A 22,850-nucleotide genomic window follows, 5' to 3' on the forward strand; every position below is an offset into this window, starting at 1 on the left:
GGAGGGGGAAAGCCATGCTCTCACCACCCAGGTATCCAGAACAGCCAGCACGTTTAATGCTGTCACAGACTTGTGCCAAGATCTCGTTTAACTACAGCTCCCCATGAGCAAGTCCCTGCTCTTGTCCCCACAGTGCTGAGGTGTGACCTTCAATCTAAATGCCCCAGGAACCTGCTATGGCCTCAGGCCATCTCATATGGGCAGTGGGCCCAGCTGGATTAAAAAAAAGACACTGCTCTCCCTTCTTCACAGGTAGCTTTCAGGGTCCATCCCCTAAAACCCCTCCAGTGCCTCCAGCTGGACTTAAGGTGGAGATTCCTCTGCTCATTCTGTAAAGACACTCCCACCTATACTGTGGTACACAGGAAAATCTCTGTTCCTGTTTCCAAGGCTGTGACAGACACAACTCGTGTGCCAGGGAGTGCTCTCCCTCTTTGCTAGGTGAAAGGAGCAGCCCCCATCCTAGGACAGTACCTTTGCGCCTCAGCACCAGCTTGTTGAAGAGGTCTGACATCAAATCTCCACCTTGTCCTGTAACTCTCACTGAAACAGAGCAGCACAAGTCAGTGAAGAAAAGATTAGTCCAATCTAAGCACTATGGCAAAAGCATTTCCCTGCAATACTGCCTTCAGATTAAAGAGACAAACTCCAAACCTCTGATTTTGTATGACACCCCAAAACTACAGTCCATTTTCAGGTCAGGAAAACACCAGGCACAGCAGGGTTAATCTCACCTTCTGGGGAAAACTGTGAGTGCCATTCATTGAGGGGCTGTGCATTTGCTGTCTCATTCTGCCAAAGCAGCTCCATCAATCCCCTCCCAGCTACCTCAGCCAAGGTGCTTAAACTGGTTCAGCCCTGTCCCATTTGGCCCCCAGGGTTTCATTTGTGTGCCTGGTCCTGTGCATCACGTGTGAACCTTCTCCAGAAGTCCTGAGACAGATGCCCTTAGGGCCAGTGGGGTTTAGCAAGTTCACAGAGCTCTGGCTGAGTGGTGAACATGTGAGACCTACATCAGCTTGTGAGGAGAGACAACTCCTTTCTGCTCTGTGAGCTCACTGTGCTCCTGACTTGTCTGCCTGCCCCTAGACCCACACCTCCCCAGGCTGGGCAAGGAAAACCAGTTCTGCCAAAGAGCCTCAGTACCTTGTTCTTGTTCCTTCTGCTTCTTTTTCTCCAGCTTCCTCTCCTTGACACTGCGCAGGTTGGCCTTCCCAATGCCCCCGGCCTGGCGGATGGACTCCAGGAGACTGGCACGCCCAGTAGAGGGATTCACCACCTCCTTTGGGGCTCCCTGGACTGAAGCTGCAGAGACAGGAAGGACAGGCAGCAGACCTGGGTCAGTGCATCAGCTACAGGCCCAGCCAAATTCCCATGGAAAGGGCTACTCCAGTAGCTTGACAGCATCTCTTCCCACTGCAGCCTCCACTCTGTTGGAAGGCTGGGAAGGCACAGGGGGGCCCCAAAGACACAGGCTGAAGGCAAGGAGGCTGGTGCAGCTGTGGAGGAGCCCAGCCCTTACCTGCAGGCACTGTGCTGCTGCTCTCCTCGCTCACTCTCTGAGCTGGTTCCGAGGGTGCTGTGGGCTGGGGCAGAGGCGGTGGAGGAGGTACCGGGGTTGGCATAACAGGAGGCGGTGGAGGAGGTGGAGGGGGAGGAGGTGGCAATAGCTCAGCACCTTGAAGATCTGAAATATGAAAGAAGTTGTATCTGAGGAGTCCCAGAGGATGGCACATGGAGAGTTTCAACTCAGAGCTTCACACCCCAGATCAGAGTCCTCAGCACCTGCAGTAGAGCACTCCTGCCCTGTGCACCATCTCTTAACATCAGGCAGAGTCTGGGATTTCCCTGCTCTCCCTCCCCAGCTGCATCCCACGCACACAAGGGCATCTCACCAGGCTGACACACACTCAGTCCTTGCACACTGTGCTCCCTCCTCCCCAGTCATGCAGAGAGAGGAGGAGTGAGGTAAAGGGGCTGCAGTCAGGCCAGAACTTGAGCAGGATGCAGCCTTCACTCAGACCCAAGCCAGAGGTGCAACATCCATCATCCATCCATCTTCAAATTTCTACCAAGGAACTTCCTCCCTTGTCTCCACTTTCTAGCAACCCCTGCCTTCCTCCTTCATAGGGTCCTGGGATCAGGGATTGCAAATACCTGGTTGCAAAGGCTCCACTGACTCAGTGTTGAAAGTAGGCAGCTCTGGAATAGCACTGCTGGGGGCAGAGGGTGCAATGCCAGGGCCCAGGTCAGCGCTGTACATGAGATCTGCAGCAATGCCAGGCAGGTCTGGCAGGTAGGAGGGCACATCAATCTCAGGGACCTGGCCCAGATCTGGCACGTAGAAGTAATTTTCAGCAACCTAAAAAAACTCAAACCAACAAGGTAAGGCAGTGACTGTGTGTTTGCAGGGGCACTGCAGGGAACAATCTGGCAGCAATCAGACCTGGGCTGGTGTACCCTGGGAAAGGTAACTGCCGGAGGAGGAAGTGCAAGACTCTTCTTAGTTTCATAGTAGCAAGCGAACTCTGAAGGGTTCATACACTAACTGCTGCAGCCTAAATAAACCAGTCCCTTCTCATCCAGAAGAGGATAGTGTCAAAGATTAAAATGCAGAAGCCCAAGTCAATAGTTACAGGGGTTTGCTTTTGTGTTTAACACACAGGCACCACAGCAGTAGTTGGTACACCCTAGGGATGGCCTGTATAAAGTGTCAGGTACCAGTCACATGTTGTGGCAACTGGGCTGGTGCACAGCTCTTTTCTCAGTCTGGCTGGCCCTTCTGTTTGCACCAGCAGGCAGCCCTTCCCAACAGGAATGATGGGGATCACACTTCACCCCAGGGAGCTTCTAGCAGTGGCACCTCACCCTCAGACTGCAGGAGGCTCAGGAGTTGGCACAACCGAGTTGCTGATCAAGTGACAGATCCTCCAAACCCCCCTACAGCCCTGAGGTCAAGCAGCAAGGTGAGTCCATATCACATTACTGTCCTTTCACCACTCCACAAAGGCTTGAGCAGAGAGAAACGCCTGCCAAGTGTGGGGCTTTTGTCCCACCCGTCAAGATCACACCAGGACCTCAAGCTCAAAACCAGGCAAGGTCCTTCTGACAAATGAGGTGTTCTGCAGCCCTGTAAGGGGCTATTGTCCCACCTGCTCACCACTCCATGGGAGCCCTTTCTTTTCAGAGAGCTGAGCACAAGCCTCTGAAGTGCAAGCAGCTGCACCTCACCTGTCGGTCCAGCTGTCCCCTTTTGGTGATGGAGAGAGGTGCATCAAAGAGCTTCTCTTCTGTCTCTGTTTCCAGAGCCACATGGGTCTTGGTCACTGCTCCAGCCAGAGGATCCAGGAACACATACTTCTTGTACCTAAGGGCACAGAACAAGTGTTTTAGTGATGCTGCCTTGAGAGCCAAGGCCAGAAGAGACAGTGTAGACAAGAGGGCCTTGGAGGCAGGGACCTGATTTCACTGGTACAGATGGAACCTTCCAGGTTCCTTCTTTTAGCTCCATTTTCCTGCCTTTCCCCACAAGCAGGAGGCAAGCAGCTCCCCACCCTGCCAGCACAGCTTCCAAACTCATTTTAAAGCAAAGCCCCACTGTAGTGCCACCATGACCAAGCTCTCCCCTTTCCACCATCTGCCTGAAACCATCCTACAGTCTGCAGCAGGACACCAGTGACTTGTCACTCCAGGTCCAGGAGGGCAGACAAAAAGGAGAAATGATGCATGGCTCAGGAGAAGAAAGAGCAGGTCCAACAGCTGAAAGCTCAAGAAGAGCTTAAAGCAGCTCTTCAATAAAAGCAGAAGGAAGAACCATGATGCAAAGCCCAGTGGGAAAGGAAACTGCAGTGAGGGAGGTGGTGGAGACATTAAAGCAGTAAAAGCAGTAAAGTAATGCTGTGAGGAATTGTCAGGAGATGAAGCAGTACCTAGGCTGGCACACAGGGAAGAGAAGGGCATGAGTGACAGTATATCTAAATGCCTTTAGAGGTACCAAACCCTGTCCTATCAAGATCCTGATAGGTAACATCCCCAGGAAAGCAAGCAGTCACTGCTACCCCTGGGGATGGGAAAGCTCCTCTGAGGACAAACAGGGGCAGGTGAGCAGCACAGCACTGCTCCTGCTCTCACAGGTTCTCGGTGGTATTGAAGAGTAGCAGGGAGCTGAGGGAGCTGATGTTCCTGGGAAGGCTGCCAAGGCCTTCTTCTGCATCATCCTCCTGGTGAATTTTGGTGCTCACGCACACAGGGAAATACTTGAGCTTTTCCTGCAAGAAGACAGATAAAAGGTGGTAAGACACTAGAAACAGCTGCTGAGGCAGCTCTCCCCAGCTACCACAACCCATGCTGTATGGTCTGGGAACCCTACTGCTCCCTCTCTACCTCCCTTTGAGCTAGGAAGCACATGGACAACGTTGCAACTCCACACTCATGAGAAGTGTCAGCAGTTCAGACTTGTGGCAAGTGCTTTTGGTGCTGTGGATGGGTCATAAAACCACCACTCCAACTCTATAGTCACATATAGTGCAGATAGATGTAAGGATCAACCATCACAGCCTAAAAGGGTTTTGGACACATTTTCATGGCAGAGTTCCCCACACATCTCTATTATCTCACCTCTCTGTTGCCTTCACTTGATGTTTTAAGTGCTGTGATCACACTGATGGGGTACACAGGGAAGGCAAAGGAAAAAGCGGTTAGGAAAGAGCAGACTGCCTGCACTAAGGAAGAGATGAGGCAGAAAGGAGTGCACAGGGTGGAACGTGTGCCAGATGGTTTTGCAAAGCCTGAGGGATTTGCATGAGTTTTCAACTCTAATGAACTGAAATCTTCTCTCTCTCAGTTCTAAAACTTCATGCATAATATATGGAGCTCCCTTTCGAAAGGTACTTATTACATCTGAACTGCTTGACTTTTAAAGAGCACAGGAATTGCCATCCCACATCAGAGCAGTGTTTCAGCTGGCATGACAGTGCCCGCTGCCACATGCTCTGGGGGATGAAGCTCAGCACCCACAGCACTGCTCTAGTGGGAAGAAAGGCATCAGTTCCTGAACACAGACAGTTTGGGATGAACAAACCTCCACCTCAGACCCCTCTGCAGATCTTCCTCAGCTCCTTCATAACTCTTCACAGTTCTTTCTTCACAACTAAGGCAAGCAGCAACTACAAGGCAGTCAGTGTTCATACCAGGAGAAACCAGAGCACTTTGTCTGTCAATAACTGGCCACCAGAGGATGACTCCCAATACTGTCCACAGCTTCTCACTGCCTCACTACTTGCAGGATCCTGCACCACCCCATTCTCTGAGTCCCTCTCCCCTCCTTGTACTTGTATGGGAGAAATGGAGACCACTCGTGGTTCAGTTTTAAGACCACATCTCAATGACATAAACAGCTCCAGCTGATTGAAATTGCAGTCTTGAACCTGGTAGCCAGAAATCCAAGGAAATGGCTTAGTCACAGTTCAGTTAATCCATTAAGAGTTTATATGATGCTCTGAGACTGTAAAATGCTCTAAGAAAGGACCTGTAAGGTTTTGATTTAATTCAAGTTCCAGCTTGTGAAAAATACATTGAAATTAACACCTTCTATTTTTTATAGAATTAAATGGGCAAAAATATATAAATTCTTATTTAGAGCAGAGACTCAAAAATGAACGTTCTTTTGATCATTAATATTCATTTCCCAATGTTTAATTTTTTAAGCATGAGGGAGTACTGACTTTTTTTGCTAGAACTGTTCAGACACACTTAGCCCTCAAGTAACTGATATATTTTTCTAATTCTCTTTTTGGAGATTTCACTTATCACTGGAAGATTGTGCATCACTTTAAGGGTGTAGTGAGAAAGCAACCATTACCTACATTTGCTTACAAACTTCATCTAAGGCAGTTACAAAATCACTAAGCATGAGTATTCTGAAATTGAAATATAATCCTTTTAATTTAAATGCCATCAAAATGCTAGTCTTACTCTAGTACCTAGATCTGTTCTGAAATTTGGAACAACCACACACTGTCAAAAATATCCTGCAACCGTGAATTCCACAAATCAAGGTGCCATTTAAAAATTAGTTTTCTTATAGGAACATTAAATTCTTAAGCCAAAGTTTGGCAATCTTGACATACTGAAGTCATAGGGGGGTGCTTGAATGCTCAGACGCCTCAGCCTGGGGTCTGGCACCTGGCAGGATCACACCCCCAAGGACACTGCATTTTCAGGCATTTTTCTTCCTAAGAACTTACAGTTAAAAATATATAAAGTCACTCTGGTTCTTCAGTTTAATTAAACACACACTATTACAAAGGGAATTGGTGTGATATACCAGAAATCCCCTTCCCCCCCACCAATGGACTGCTGAGGCCAGCTGGGAAAGCACTTCAAGATAAGCAAGTGACAAAAACCTGATTTAGCCTCCACACGCCTATGGTGGGCTCTGGGAAAGGCAGAATTCACAAGGACATGCCAAGTTACTGACACTTTTGAAGCCTACCAAGGTTACTCCAGCAGTGGATGGTAACTTTTCCTTGGACTTTTTCCAAAGTCCAGGCAGACCATATCTCCCACCCTGTTCTCCAGTCTCCTGAGTGGCATGTGCAGCACCCAGATGCAGCTCCATCACAAAGGCAGTGCCAGCTGCCTGCTGAGCCACCACCACTGCAGTCTGCAAAGCAACTGCCTTTCCAGGTTTACCACAAGCACTGTGTTTCTGGCACTCTTACCCATCAGTGCTTATCTTACTCACCTAAGCACATTCTCTAAAGCACATCCTTGTTTTCACTTGCAAACAGCAAGTTTTCACTTGGTTGGGGTGGAGGGGGCAAGAAGCAATTCCAAGGGGGAAGTATTTAAAATGAACTGCAGAACCACACACATTTCCAACTCGGTTGCTTACTCCCCAGAGCAAAACCCCTAAAGGCTGAGCACAGGCTGCCACCACTTCCCCTCAAACTGACATGAGCAGAGTTTGCTTTCTTGATGAGGTGTTGTGCGCACGTGGAGTTTAGCAAAGGCCACTGCGACTGCTTGCAGCAAAGAGGCTCTCATTAGAAGTGAAAACAGGCAGTGAGCCTCTGCTGAAAGCCTGGAATAATTGAGAAAAGCATAAATGCAAACATTAGACTTCTCCCTGTCACACTGCATTACTGCAAGGCACGTCAGGCTCTGTGCTCCGCTATGGCCAAGAAGGGCCTGTCCGCCTGGAATGTGGTTGGAGCTCAGCCACGCTGAGCCTCACTCAGCACATCAGCCCCTCCATCCTTCTGACAGCAGCATCCCCCCACCCCACAGAGCTGCAGGAGCCCGTGTGTGTGAGCTTGGCAAGAGTGACAGCTGCTGCATGAGGCACACTCAGCAAAGCCAGAGAAAGATCAGTAGTCTCAAAAGAGAATCAAAAGATGGATCACAGGAGGGATGCAACAAACATCCCTCAATGCCTGAAACAAAGTCCCTGTGGTGAGGGCAGCTTTAGTCCCAAAGGGCAGAATGTGGCAATGGTAGAGAGACTGACTGGGACTGGAATAGGTGGCATCCCAGCTGTGGCTGTGCGGAATGGCATGTGGAGCCTACAGGAGCCACCAGGCCAGTGAACAGGCACACTATTTGCTCTTTGTGGGACACTGCTTTTTAACAGCCAATGTTCTTCTCAATCCCTTCCCTGTGCAAGGGGCTGTACTTTGGCACCAGCCCTGCAAGGTGGGACCCATCTCCCTTTCCACTCGCTGGCCACCCTGCCAGGCACCAGCACATCCCATGCAGCTCTGCCTGTGCTACTGCCAGGACTGGAAGGAAGCAGGAACCCTGCTCAAGTTTGCCAGCTGTCCATTGGGCCAGCAATTCTCCTCCCTTGGCCTGGTTGAAATATTCATAACTACCTCTCTGTGTGAGGTCTCAACTCCATTAACACTCAGTAAAGTTTAGCATGATAAATCATTCAGTGGCAGCTTTATTTTTGGCCAAGTCACACAAGGATGAGGAAGGAAGTCTCTTCAGGGGTGGAGAGCAGGGAGATTGTCAAATTGATCCTTCACCTGCTAGCAACAGCACATCTGCTACTACTGACACAGCATATACATAGCAACTTTTTAAACTTGAAGCACGGCAACTCTGCCTCCTCTCCTTCCAACCCAGGGAAAATGCCCAAGTGCAACAATTTCCTGGGGCAGAAAAACGCTCTCATGAATGACTCTTTTTTTTCCTGACAAACTCAGAAGCCTTCTTACCTTTCCCTTCTCACCAGAAGTTATATCAGAGACTTCAGAAACTATTTCTGAAATAACTACTAGCTTAATCCCAGGCAGCAGCACCTGCAGCATTTCAGGAAATGGAACTGCTCCAGAGACCTGGCTGTTGACAGCCACCCAGACAAGCTCTTGTCTTGTCCTTGCACTGATGTGCAAGGAGCTCTCCTACTGGCATCTCCACAAACTTCCCAGCCTGACCTCATACCCTCCCCACTGACAGGCCAAATGAAAATATGTTCTACTTCTAGCCTATGTCCCAAAGCCCTGGTCCACTTTAGAGAAGAGATTAACAGACTCCAGGTTCTCTTTGCTTGTTCTTGCCAAGGTCTGTTCTCCTCCTTACCTGCAGAGCTTTTTCATCCAGCATTCGGTGTTTGCTCTGAATCTTGTGTCTTGGCCATTTCTGTTTAGCAGGGTCTTCTGCACCAGCAAAAATTGAACTGTACTCCTGCAGCCTTTCAGGGGCTGGGTACTTGGCACTGGAAAATACCTATAGAGAAACAAAGAGGGACTGAAAAATCCCAACAACTAGGCAATCCTATGAAACACAAGGAGAGAAGTAAACATGTAATCTGTGCTGCCAGTGTGAATGGACAGATTTGGGCTGAATGGGCTCCTAAGGGCTATGTGCACAGACCCAAACAGGCATGGGCTGCCACTTCTGAAACTGGAATTGCCAGAGCTTTTCTCTCTCTCTCTCTAAAAGTACTAGATCACTGGCAAAAAGGCTTCTACTGGCAGGAAAGGAGTTGGAAATACTGTATCAAATGGAGCAAGAATGGGGAAAGAAGGATTTTCACCAGTTTTACATGGCTCAATGGGATTAAGATGCATTTAAGGGAGGCTCTCTGACAGCAGCTTCATTCAAGTAAGTGTCTATGAGCCTGAAGTGAGGGTGTTAGGCTTAGCTCAGCATATGTCTTTTCTCCTTCTCAGGAAGCAGCTGGGACAAAAACCTATAAAGGCTACACAAAGCCTGGAGCTGTGTGGCTCACAGGTCTTAAAATTCATCAACTGGCCAAGTCAGGAATGGGATTCTCACCATAATCCTGCTCAGCAAGGCATGGAGAGGTGAGTGGGCAGCAGCTGCAGCAGCCAAGCACTTTTTCTTCTCCAGAGCTTACGTCAGGAGTAAAGAAGGAAGGAAGAAAAGAGGCTATGCAGACTTCACTGAAGTCACTACCTTAATTGCCTTCTTGCTGCCCTTTATCTTCTCAATCTTTGCCTGGGCGAGTGTGACTCTCTCCCCAATGGCCTGGAGCTGTGCCCGGCTGGCTTCCACCCGCTGAGAGATCCTAGGAGGCAAGAACACTTTTTAAGCTGAAGAATCCAGAACCAGTGTTTATTTTTTTTTTTAAACAGCCAGTTCCTAGCCCCTCAGAGAAGGATGTGAATCTCAGGGGACTGGGTTGTTTCACAGTGCAAAACAGCGCTGCTTGAGACACACTTGTATCCACCCTATTGACAGCTTGAGGTACTCCAACATGAAGTAGGATTAGTCCATGAGTCACAGCATGATGTTCCTGTGGCTCTTTCAGGCACAGAAAGATAGAAAACTGGCAAGAGATGCAGTGTTGATAACACAGGGATGATTTAATTATTGTTGTGCAGAGCTTAGACAGAATCAAGGCCTTTTCTGCCTCTTACCCCACCTCAAGGAGTTGGGAGGGGACACAGCCAGGACACCTGATCCCAACTGACCCAAGGGATGCTCCAGACCCTTACATGCTCAGCAGATAAACTGGGGAGAAAGTTGGCTGGGGTCCACTGCTCGGGGACTGGACAGGCTTCATCAAGTTGGTGGTGAGCAGCTGTTTGTGTTTGCATCACTTGCACTACTTCTGTTTAATTTATCTTTTTTGTTATTTTCCTTTCTGTTCTATTATCATTATTATTATTATATTTTATTTCAATTATTTAACTGTTCTGATCTCAACCCATGAATTTTCTCACTTTTACATTTTTAGGTCTCCTTCCCCCCACCCTGCAGGAAGTAGGGTGAGCAAGGGGCTGTGTGGTGTTTAGTTGCCAGCTGCAGATAAACCATACCACTAGATCTGCATCAGGATGCTTTGAGACTGAGGTGAAAAGCACTCTGTGGCAGCAGAGAGCAGTCAGTGGTTAAATACCTCTGCATTTCCATTGTGGACATATTTGTTTTTCTTTTCCACCTGGCAGCCAGGGGCATGACTGAAATTGCCTCCTTGTAGTGCAGTGGCTGCTGTGCTGCTGGAACTGTCACACAGGTCCAGCCAGAGGTTAGGAGGGATGCTGGCAGGCATCAGCTACAGGCAATGATGGAGTCACCTTCTCAGAAAAGCCCTCCTACCCCATGCATAACCAGCACATTGTCTCTCCCCAGCTACAAGGTCAAAAGCTGAAAAGTCTTCTGAAGTTTCACCCCTCTAGTGAAGCCAGGGAATAATTTATTTATGGCTACATAACCCAATAGGAGAGAGAGAGCACTCAACTTTGGCAATGTTTTATAGCAATGAGTTCCATTCTGGGCCTGTAAAAAGCAATCTCAGGTATTGTCTTTAAATTTTATCAAGAATCTCTCTTTACTTTTGAGGAGAGAGCTCCCATGCTCCTTTTCTGCTCTAATTCTCTTCAGTAATAAATGTGAGATCAGCAGTGATCTCCAATTTCAAACTGTACCAAATCCATCTTTTCCAGTATTTTCACTTTGGGTAGCACATTCTCTATTATAGCATAGAAACATAAAGCCCCCCCTCAATGTAGGTAGTGAAAAACAGCCAGCACAAGCAGCCTATTTTTCTTGTACCATTCTGAAAAAACCCTCACTTTCTCTAAACAGCTTCAAGTATTTCTGTTTGTTTATAGCCCTGTTCTCCTCTTCCCGGAGGCGTAAAAATCCATCCTTATGCATATGGCATGATAGCACATAGCCTGTTTCTTACCTTATTCTGTTTGGAGTGGGAGATGAGCAAAATTCAACCCCATGAGATTCTCCCTCTCAGAATTATTCTCCATTACCCCATTTTATTTTAAACACAGACCAACAGCTTGTATTTTGTACCAACACTGAGTACAAATCTGTTCATGATTTCCCTACCCACACCCTCCCTCTGCCTCAGAAGAGTAAGTCCACATCACTTATACACTTGATAGGTTCTCAGAGTAGTTTCTGCTGTTCCTTTCAGTGTGCATTTCCTAGCACCTGTCTGCAGCAAATTTCATGTGTCATAGGACTGTCCCACTGCCTTGTTTTATTCAATTGTGAGATGCCTCTGAAGGACTGATATCTTTCCTAACTGCTCTCACCAGTAAATTTTCCCACCTCACAGTTCACTTCTTTTCTAGAAGTTTCATAATTTTATTGATTGACACTATTTCCAGTACTGCTCCCTAGGGGCAGCTATTTTTACTTCCTTCAAAGCTGAAAAAGCCAAGTTATTTATTTCTGCTTTGCTGCTCTTCCTCAAATCAATGCTGCAATTTTCTCTCTCACCTGACAGTAGACCTCTCTCCTAGAAGAACTCCACAAAGCTCCAAATAAAAGTGAGGCATCAATTGCCTTTTAGCCAGTATCCTGCTGATCCAGACACAATTTTCAGGATCTGACAAGGCACATGTTTCTCCCCTAGAAGGAAGTGCTAAACAAACAGGCCTGGAAACCAGTAAATATTCTCCTTCCTCTCACTTCATAAATGTGAGTGGGTCCAGTGAGGCAGTCAAACACCTCCCTCACTCCCTTTCCTGTCCCACAATATCCCCAGTGCTTCACCAGACAGCAACCTCTTAGTCTTCCTTCCCTCACTCAAAGAAAAGGAAAAAAAAAAAGAAGGAAGACATCCATCCCCACTGCCCACCAAACATCTTCAATGAAAGGAGACCATATCAGGCAGACAGCCCATGCACAGCACAAGCTGGGGAAGTTGTCCAGTGCCAGCTTAGGTGTTTCAAACCACAGTGGATGTTCTCTGAGGCACTCTGTACCTTCTCCTGTGATCTGCTCTAGGGTTTGACAGGCCAAATCCCACTGACCTTATGAGATCTGCCAAAAACCTTCACCTGAGGTGGTACAGATGCAAGCTCAGAACACAGAAGGAATATGTATCAGTCTACAGAATTAATTTGTTGCTGAACAAGATAACTTTGAAAAAAAAATAAAATTAAACTCCCTCAATCCAACTAATCCAAATTCCATCACATGTACAGGTTCCTAGAAGTGCATGACTGTTATGCACGAACAGTTCAAGATACAGCTGTATGTGTTAGTTAAGAGACAATATACCATATCCTTACTGGGAAAAATACATGGAGAAAACCTCCTCATGTTTGAGCAACTATTTCTACTGCTGTGGAAAATGAACTTACTCAAGGGACTCAACCAGTTTTTGTAAAGAAAGGAAACAGGAAGGAAGGGATGGAGGGATATGGCTGAGGATTTCAGGGGCAGTGCTGGAGGAAAGGTGGCATTCAGACCTTAACCTCCATTAAAGGGAGGGCAAGGACAATTAGGACAAGAGGGATTAGGTGTTAATAAAATGGCCCAATACTGCCTCTCAGAACCAATTGCTCAGGCAGCCAAAACCACCAAGAGCATCTGAACCTACCCCATGCCTATCTTCTTAGTCACTGCTGTGTTATTTCGCTCTCGATGCTCTTTCTGCTTGAGAAACACCTTTAGTTAAATTCAGTATTATTTTGGAGTTGCAAAGGAGCAGGAAGCTACAGTGACAGCCCCTCCCTTTCAGCAGGATGTGCTTCATTCAGGAAAAGTGAAAGAGGGCATCTGTGGAAAAAGGAGAATACATCACCTACCTTCAAATGCTGGGCACTGAGCCAAATCAACCTTCCCCTCCCAGCGCTTTTCTTTGGGGAAGCAATACACATGGCAGATTAAATCTATCTAGTGGATTATCTCTTAATCCATACAGGCTTTATTTTTTGATCTAAGCTGATATTAAAGCCAACCTTTCAGCTGCTTTGATTCAAGCTTTCACTTTCTCTTGTCCCTCTGAAATATTTTTGCCCTCAAGCCCTCTTCACTTCACCCCCAACTTAGATCTTGTTTCTCCTTTGTCCTAAAGCCCTCATCCTGCTGCGCTTAAGCCATCCTCCATTTTACAGGCAATTCTGCCCAACACCCATAGCAAGTTCCAGGAGTACTTCCTCCTAATTCTTGGGAACCTCTTGAGGGCCTCTCTTGCTATCCCATCTGCACTGTCCCATCTGAAACCACAGTGCAGATCACCTCCTCTTACTCCGTTATAACTCCTCTGATAAATCAGATGGCTACTGAAAGACTTCCTCTGCTGTTCTCTGTGTCTATTCATGGTGGAAAAATTACTGTTTCCTTACTCCCACAGGAAAAGGATTTGAGGCATTAGGAATCTGGCATCCAGGACACTGGATATTGCCTGACAGTACTGTCAGCACTGACAATAATGCTACATTTGTATGCGAGTCTCCAAGCACTTCACAGTGCTAAGCAAAAAAATTGTGATTTTTATCATCTGTAATTGCTAGGGATCAGACAGCATCAGAAAAATAGTTAAAAATCAGGTAAGGTTTAAAGACAGGCTGACAGATTCCAAGAAAGGTGTCTGAGAAAGACAGGATTCAGCTGCAAGAACGCATCACAGCATCCAGAGACCTTTACCTTTTGCTCTCTATGTTGAACGTCCGCGTCACCCAGAAGTGACAGGGATGACAAAACTTCTGAAATGGGAGAGCAGAGAGGCAAGCTACACACCAAGGTGAACGAGAAAGGTTAGGTAACAGAGGCTGGAGCAAACCTCTCTAGAATACCAAAGAACTTCATCTTCATGACTGAAGCACAAAAGTAAGCGATCAACCAAGGAGAAAGAACATTACAGAGCAGAATGAGAAATGAAGTTGCCCAGGAGGACAAGGCAGACGAAGTATTAAATTACTTTTTCCTTAAATGAGGACTGTACACATCACAGCAAATCAGGTTTCTGGTCACCTCCCAGCCCAGGCTCCAAACCTCAGAGACAGCAGAGGGATGCTTGGCATTGCTGCTCTAAAACTTCAGTGTACATATAGCAAATTTATTCTATAAAACCTTGGCTTCTTGCCTTAAATCAAGCTGCCTTTTTTTGGCTAAATGACGTACGCTTTTATTAAATTTCTCCTTTACTGCAGGAGGCATGAATAAGAAGAGATTGAGTTTATGGTGGTTGTATTTAATTTTATTCTCAGACTCCCCAAGCAGCTGGTAGTGGAGCAGGATAACCAGGGAAGGAAAGAAGAAACAAGGGAAGAAAACAGCATCAAAAATGAATGCTGTGAGAAGCCCACTACCCACACTTCTGCCCCTGCAGCTGGCAACATCTCAGGATCGAGATGGGAGGAGCAAAGGAAAGTCTAAGACACTTATGGTTTACAGTTATCCAGGGAGGCATTCAAAATCAGCTCACAAAGCAAGTTCACCTCAAAAGTTTGAAAGGCAAAAAGGAAAAATACACACTCTTATGAAGAGTTGAACATACTCAACCACTCACAGAAAGATCAACTTGTTTGCTTTCTGCTCTTCTCTCTTCATATTTAAGCAGTTTTTAAAGTCTTACTTCTTATCTTAGTGTAATCAGAAACTGTCATCATACACCATCTCTGACAGAAAGAAATCCCAAGTGAGGCTGTGTAATCAACGTTCCTTCCTTCATTAAGGGTTTGGGTATTATACTAATTAATGTTTATCTCACTTTGATTGCTCCTCGAGCCTGATTTGCAGGTGTTTCAGCATTTGCATCTTGCCCTGTTCCTGTGATGCTGAATGGCTTTGCAGATTGGAGAGTGATCAAGGTTGCCAGGTTATCCTCAGCAGGATCCAGCATATATCACTCTCCACAGGTCATGTTCTCACACAAAATCATTTCATTTGGATTTTTAATCTCTCATTTCACAAGGCACTCCCACTACTGTGAATTAAGTTTATGTAAAACTGGAAACTTAAAATTTTCACCTACTATCACAGCACCCTTTTCCCTCTTCTCCTGCAGCTTGTTCTCTCCTGAAAAGCAGCTTCTCTTTTTTTCTTCATAGAAAAAAGTCACCAACAAATTCCTCTTTAACCTTCCAAGCATATTATTTGCCTCCTACCACTGACTGGTCTGAGAGCAGACATGCTTTTGATTTTTTAGAAGAAATATATACTAAATAGAAAGTCAGTGTATACTAAGCAGAAAGTCTGTGTCTGCAAATAAAATACACCATTAGATCTTTAAACTATACAGGCTACTTTTGGTCAATCTACTTCTCCATTAACAGTGTTAATACACGTGTACAGCACAGGTTCTACCATCACAGTGACAACTTTTGGGAGAGATGACTTTAAGAACTCCATCACTTCTAAAAGAAGCAATGGAAATAATGGTTCCTTACCAGTACTGCTGAGTTTCATAGGTGACTTTTTGAGTTGCTCCACTGGCAGTGGAATTGCTTCCCAAAGCAGCAGCCACAGGAAGAGTCTTGAGATATTAGGCAGCAGTATAGAATCACAGAATCACAGAACAGTTTGGCTTGGAAGGGACCTTTAAAGCCATCTAGTCCAAGCCCCTGCAGTGAGGGTCATCTTCACATGATATAGTTGGTCAGAGCCTTGGCAAACCTGGCCTTGAATACTCTGAGCAACCTTTTGTGGTATTTTACCACCTCATCACAGAACACATCTACATTATATTTAATCTCAATCTACCCTCTTAATTTTCCCATCACAACAGGCCCTGCTAAGAAGTTTGCCCTCTTTCCTATAAGCCCCTTTTAGGTACTGACAAGCTGCAATAAGGTCTCCTTGGAGTCTTCTCCAGGCTGAACAATCCCAACTCTCTCACAGCCTTTTCTCAGAGGATAGGAGTCGTAGTAATTGATACTAGTACTGGAACTAGTAAAAGCTATTAGTAAAATATAGTAACTGGTTTGTTACTCCTAAGTATTTACTCACTGAAGCTCAAGCTTTTGTAGTAATAGCTTAAGTGTTTTCAGTTTTGTTTTTCTTCTTTTTTTTTTAATCACTTGTGAAAGGAAGACTAATCCTGTTTGGACAGAATTTTACAAGACTGTCAAAAATAAATTTTGTTTCCATGTTGCTTGAAGTAATAGATCTTATTTGGCAGATAGCTTGAGAAGGTGTTTTGGCACCTTGTAACCTTACATTATAGTAATTTCACGAATACAAGCCGCACCAATTTGACTAAGATTTTGCTCCTAAACTGGAAATGCAGCTAATATGTGAATAATTTTCTGACATTTACAACCTCAGAAGTGCCAGCCAGAGTGCTGAGCCGAGCAGCTGCAAAGTCGGCATTTTGCGATTGTTACAAATCGCTACTCTGTTGCACCGCGGGTGGAGCCTGGCTGCCTGCAGGCAGCACGGGGGGCGGGGAGAGAGGCGGGAGAGCTCTCTCCTTCCCTCCTCTACCACACTCCGGGGGACAGACAGGGGGGGCCCCGCGCCGCCATTGCCGCGCCTCGGGGAGGAGGGGGGGACCCAGGCTGCCACTGCCGCGGTTCTGGGAGGTGGCGGGGGGCTCTGTCCCTACCTGCCACCACAGGGCAGCGCCGGGCCGTGGTGACCGAGCCCAGTGGCAGCGGCGGCTGGCCCCCAGTGGCCCCGTCGAGCAGCAGCGCCGGGTTGGGCTACCTGGCCCTGTCAGCAGCCCCTAGCAGGCCGAGCCTGCACAGCCTTAGCTGAGCCAGTAAACCCCGCCCTGCCGCGGTTCTGTTACTAATTGGCAACTTTGTTTCATGCGGGTCCTCGCTGCGAACGACAAAGCGGCTTATATTCAGGTGCGGCTTATTTGTGGACAAAAAACGAAATATTTGCCAACACCCAGAGATGCAGCTTATACTCAGTGCGGCTTGTATTCGTGAATTTACTGTAATCAACTGCGTGTACACAAACATTAGGTTTCTCATTCTCCCATTAAAGCTCCATTCTCAGACTAGCCAGAGATCTTCCTCCCTGTCCCCACTGAAAAGAAAATGTGTATCACTACACAGTCAGAGGAAACATAAGCAGTGGAGAAATGCCCAGGTGACTCTGTTGTGAACTGTATTGTGAACTGTATCGGGGTAGGGAGAGCAAATGCTTTTAAAAAGATCTGAGATTCCTCTGGATCATTGAGGGAACCATGTCTGATTCTACACAGACAATATTTCTGTTACACAGCTCACTCTTAATTTACATTATGCTCCACTTTCCTTACCAGCAATAGGTACAGGAGACAGATCAGCCTGGATTGAAATATCTCATCTGTGCCCTCTCCCAGGTGGGGCTGCAAGAGAAATTCATAAACCACCAGCCAGAAACGCTCTTTCTTCTGAGCTTCACCTGAAGGCAGCAACAGCAGGAGAGGAGCACTGACAAGCAGCTACCCCAGCCCTTGTAGGCTGTGCCTCACTTGACCAAAGACACATCACCATGATCATGTGGGAGGAGTGACATTTCCTGGCAGACAGGAAGTTCCTCTTTATTCCTTGCTTTTCCCCATTGTCTTGGCTTGAAAGACGGGTGTTCGTTTGAAAGACAACTGTTTGTTAAGAAAGGAGTCTTTCTTGAAATGGAAAATGTAAATCTCCTCCCTCCAAATTATCATAATTTTGAAATGAAGGAGCTTTCAGGCAAAGATATGGGAATATGAATAACAGTTCTAGGGAAAATTAAAATACAGTAATAAAAAAACAACAAACCCAAAACACTGACAGAGTCAAAATCCAACCTGACACCCCGTCAGGCAGGGTGTTGGTAGCAGTCCCATTAAATGGTGGCTGCATCCTCCTGCAGTGACAGATGTGGTTCAGTTGGAGCAGTGCTCCTGTAGAAGGAGTTTTCCTCCAAAGGTCCAGTAATGATGTAGAAGGGTCTGGTTTTCTTCTGGAATCCAGTAGAAAAAGACTTCTCTGGTGTTCCAAATCTCAGATTTTATCTAGGTGGGAAATGTTTGGCTCCTCCTCCTGGCTGGAACATCTCCCAGTGGGATGATGTAATTTTATCAGTCCTACAGTGGTACTCAATGGCCATTAGCAGAAGATACCTTCCTGGAGGAAGGATGAGTGGTGGAAAAGATAAAGAACAATGCCCCACCTGGTTTCAACAGATGGTGAATAGAATACAGACTTTTGGTCACATCCTGCTTTGCAAGCCAAGACACTCATACCTTCCAAATTGTTTTAAATCAGTTTTCTTGACCAAGGTAAGTAGCACTCAGTTACACACATGTAGCAAAAAACAATGAAGTGATCATCCCTAAAGGTCTTGCCTTGATTTAAGGCTGAACGTATCAGGAAAGCTGAGCTCCCACTCTTCCATTGGGATGGATGTTTTTCATACCGTGACAGCACATAGCACAAACACTGCTCTTAGTCTCTTCATCTCACCAAAACAAGCCATTGTCATCAAGAATAAGAATGTTGAGCAAAACACTCCTGCCTCCAGAGCAGAAACTTATTCCTGGTGATAGCAGTTCACACTCTCATCATTCTCCAAGAAAAGCACTGCTTTTCTTTGCATTCAATCAAATATCCTTAGAAATTCATAGCTTATCACCCAAAGATCAAGAACACTGACCATTCTCTCACCACCACCACCACTTCTTTCTTAGGATCCATAATGTAGTCTTTACCCACATTTAAGACATGTTTACAAGTAAAGATTTCTGCATTGACTTGAAATTTTTTCCACATCCAAGTAGCTGATGGCAATCACACAAGATTTTACTTGCAAATCACAAGCTGAACCCTCCAGTCTCCTTTTTAATAACACATATCTGAAAGCTATCATTTACAAGATAATGCTTGCTCTATAAAAACTGCTGTCCTGCACAACTGGACTTGAATATTCAGGAGAAGGAAAGCCCAACCAAGAAAAAGGACTTGCTACCATAAAATGTCTGTTGCAAGACAACTATACTTCAAGTCTTCTTAGAACTCTTACTTCCTTTCTGACTTTGATCACATGGCAAGAGTCTACCTCTGTGGTCTTCCCTCACTGTGCTGACCTGTTGAAATTGTAATCAGGTATTTGGTAAATACCTGGCCTTTGAAGAATGACTTGGAATACCCAGGTCATTCTGTTTGCACTAGGTTTCTGCTTAACAACGTTTGTTGCAGTGATCCCTATACTTTTCAACAGTTTACATCTCAGTAAATTTCTTCTATTTCTTTGCACTCAGCGCTTCTGCTCAGCAATGACCCTCTTCAGCATCCTGTGAGGACTAGTGCAGGTTCCCAAGATGCACCCAAAATTCTGCTACATTTAAAACAAGCCCAACTACATATGACAGACGTTCTCAAAAATAGTTACCAGCCCTTTGCCAGTTACAAAACCTCCTTGCTAACTTAGCTTTTTCCTTTCTCACCCTTGCTTTCAAAGTGAACTTCTCTTAACAGATCCCCCTCCTTCAAAACAGGTCTCCTTCTCTTAGAGGAAAGATTTTTTCACATATTTTTTGCAAATGAAGTTTTTTATTTCATAATATTTACTCTTCAGAAACAGAGGTTGTTTAGTATTTCTTCTTCATTTTTCAACAACCAATTGCAGTCACACTCAAATCTCAAAAGGCACCTTCTATGATATGCCCATCAACAAGCTAATTTGAGTGTGCTTCTTCAACAAATTAGAACAACTCTTTATGACACCTTATCCATCTAACATCTTTCCTGAGTGATTACAGCACTTTCTTACATTCTTGAGGGATTTCTAGTTACTCTTCCCCCAAAAACTTTGGGCCACAGGCAGCCATGTTCCTAACAGCATCAAAAAGCAGACACCTCTCTCTGCTTGCACTGACAGTAGCTTTGTCATTTCAATGAAACAGTCTGAGGCACATGAGTGATCAGACACCTTTAGAACTGGTTTAGACACATGATTTCATTTCTCCCACTGTCATTTTAGAAATCATCTTTCCGATGCACCAACTCACAGTCATTAAGAATGGAAATACTATCTTCACAGTAATATCAGAACAAATTCGTACAGTGTACCTTCCAAACCTCCTTCCCCACCCCAAAACTGCCAGAACTTTAAGTTCATACACTTTAACAGCTTAACCACTATCCCTGTGGCACACACAGGAAATGCTTTGACAGCAGCTAAACCCCATGTCCCAGCTAAAAGCAAGCATGAAGTGTAATGGAAGGACATGATTTTGCCTGTGTGGTTGGTTGTTTGCCATCCCTTAAATTGCCTGGGTGGTAGAAAAAAAAAAGAAAACCCTGCCTGGTGCCCAGCTGTGAGCTTCTCACCCTCCCTTCCTCAGAAGAAAAAAAAAAATCACACAGAGTCTAAATTCATTCCAGAATTAACAAAATCCAGGATGTCACTCTCAAAAGTATTGTTGAAGCAAAACCAAACTACAGTAATTTCATTATTATAAGCCACACCTGATTATAAAACCGCACGTCAGCAACTGTCTTGGGTTACAGTACAGAGTGTGATAAAAGGTATCTATTCTATCACCACCTGTTGAGGGTGGGGGCAGTGATCCTTATCTCCACGGGAGATATTCTGCTAATGGGCCATCCATTGAAACCAGGCAGGGCATTGTTCTTTATCTTTTCCCAACCCATCCTTCCTCCAGCCAGTCATTTTCTGCTCATGGCCATTGAGTCCCACTGTGGGACTGATAAAATTACTGCATCCCATTGGGAGTTGCTCCAGCCAGGGGGAAGAGCCCAACATTTCTCACTAAGATAAAAACAGAGGCTTTGGGACACTAAGGGAGCCCCTTTCTCCACTGAACTCCAGAGGAAAACTGGATTTCTCCACATCACCACTGCACCTCCAGAGGGAAACTGCACCTTATACAGGAGCACTGCTCCAACTGAGCCACATCTGTCACTGCAGGAGGATGCAGCCACCATTTAATGGGACTGCTGCCAACACCCTGCCTGACGGGGTGTCAGGTTGTACTCTGACTTTGTCAGGGTTTGGAGTTTGTTTCTTTGTAGTACTGTATTTCTATTTTAATTTCCCTAGAAAAGAACTGTTATTCCTAATTCCCATATCTTTGCCGGAGAGCCCCTTGATTTCAAAATTACTGTGGAGATCATGAACTTCCTTGCTTCTTGGTACTGAGCTACTGGAGTGTTATATATATGTATATTTCATATTGGAATGTTATGTATATGTCATAGATAACCAGAAGGCTATTCCTACTGCACTCACACAGAGCAGAAGTGCAACAGCTTTACCTCCTCTTCTACAGGGAATGTCTTGTTATGCCTCTTAGGCCCATCAAGCATGTTTTCAGATTCAGCTTTGCTGGTCGATGTAAAACAAGAGTCCTAGAAGTAAATTAAAATGCAAATATCTGGTTTTATAATGCACATTAATCCAGAATAAGGATCATATTCTTGGATAAATTAAGAAAGGAATCCAATTCAGCATTGTGCCAGGGAGAGTAGGGGATAAAAATTATTAATGGCACAGCATGGTGAATTCCTTCAATACAACGTTTGTCTGGTGGATTTAGAGGAGGGGATGAAAGTTTCTGGAGCCTGAGCTAAAGAAGTTGCATGGGCAAAGTGTGTTCAAGAGAAACCTCAGGTGGGTAATTTAGGTCCTGGAGGATTTAGATGAAAGAAAACCAGAACCTCCTTCATTAGCACCTACAAATGGGTCTCGTGTCTCCAAAAGCACTGCTCTGTTTCAGCTGTCAGCTGCATTTACACCTAGCCCTTATAACCTTCCCCATTTGCAAAACCCGACAGGAACACAGCAAGTCAGAAGGAAGCACCATGAAAAGGGAATTTAACAAGCCAGTCAAGTGTGAAGAACAGACCTTTGGCACTGGTGTTCCTCCCCCAACTCTCCCCTCAGTGTGCACACTCCCAGACGAGTGAGCCTGTAATACACATTTCAAGCCACTCAGTGTTATTTTCCAGACAGTTTTCTCCATGCTGGATCCCTAATGGAAGTCATGCCTGTAAAACAAAATGACTTGTTTCAATCTCTTCCTCCAGGGCTGACTGAGTAGACAAAAGTCATCCATAAGAACAAAAAATTACTCCAACATGTGTGAGTCTCCAGTGTCTGAAGCTGGTTGAGAAGGCAGAGCTATCACTTTGTGTAATAAAAGAACAACATAGCAGTTGTGTCAAGAAGAGTGGGAGAATCCAACAATAATGCCAAAACTGTGGGTTAAGAAATAAAGGAACACTTCTGCTGTGAGGCACACACTGATTTGTTGTTATGATTTGCTTCTCCTTGCCTATTTCCAGAGAGTAATAGCCACAGCCACTTGCAGTCAGGGACTGAGGGGTAAAGGAATTACTTTCTGCATGGGGAGTTCATAAGATCTTTGCCAAAACCCTTTTAATTAACAGAGACTTATCGCTGGACGAAATAAGCTCACAAGAACTTGAAAGCTGCTATTCAATACTGAATTTTCTCCAACAAGGAAACAAGAGACTTCCCTGTCAGTGTTAAAAAAACCATGAACTAAAATAAATCAACAATTCATATGTACTGAAATTACCTTAGTTTCTCCTTACTGTTTGCCTTTCCTATTGCACATGCCATCTGTTTTAAAGCAAACTGTCTCATATTTCCACAAGATATTCCACTACAGATGTAAGAGTAGAAAGAATCTTCTCAAGAACACTTTAAAGTCTGAA

General features: G+C 45.5%; 1 protein-coding gene across 5 annotated transcripts in view; it reads right to left on the reverse strand.

The window, feature by feature from the left end:
• Window positions 1–22,850, reverse strand: part of WASHC1 (WASH complex subunit 1) — a 38,632-nt gene that overhangs the window by 1,208 nt on the left and 14,574 nt on the right. For 4 of the 5 annotated variants that reach the window (XM_033057051.1, XM_033057050.1, XM_033057052.1 and 1 more), the window contains 8 exons: window positions 9,427–9,538; window positions 8,587–8,733; window positions 4,132–4,268; window positions 3,232–3,367; window positions 2,158–2,362; window positions 1,523–1,687; window positions 1,147–1,305; window positions 475–543 (listed from right to left, as the gene is read on the reverse strand). In XM_033057051.1, coding sequence (XP_032912942.1) covers window positions 475–543; window positions 1,147–1,305; window positions 1,523–1,687; window positions 2,158–2,362; window positions 3,232–3,367; window positions 4,132–4,268; window positions 8,587–8,733; window positions 9,427–9,538 — 1,130 coding nt within the window. Of the gene's footprint in view, window positions 1–474; window positions 544–1,146; window positions 1,306–1,522; window positions 1,688–2,157; window positions 2,363–3,231; window positions 3,368–4,131; window positions 4,269–8,586; window positions 8,734–9,426; window positions 9,539–12,823; window positions 12,911–22,850 lie in introns of those variants that run through there. The other variant, XM_033057053.1, reaches the window with a different exon arrangement.

This window comes from Catharus ustulatus, chromosome 4 (genome assembly GCF_009819885.2).
Source record: "Catharus ustulatus isolate bCatUst1 chromosome 4, bCatUst1.pri.v2, whole genome shotgun sequence".
Taxonomy (NCBI): Eukaryota; Metazoa; Chordata; class Aves; order Passeriformes; family Turdidae; genus Catharus; species Catharus ustulatus.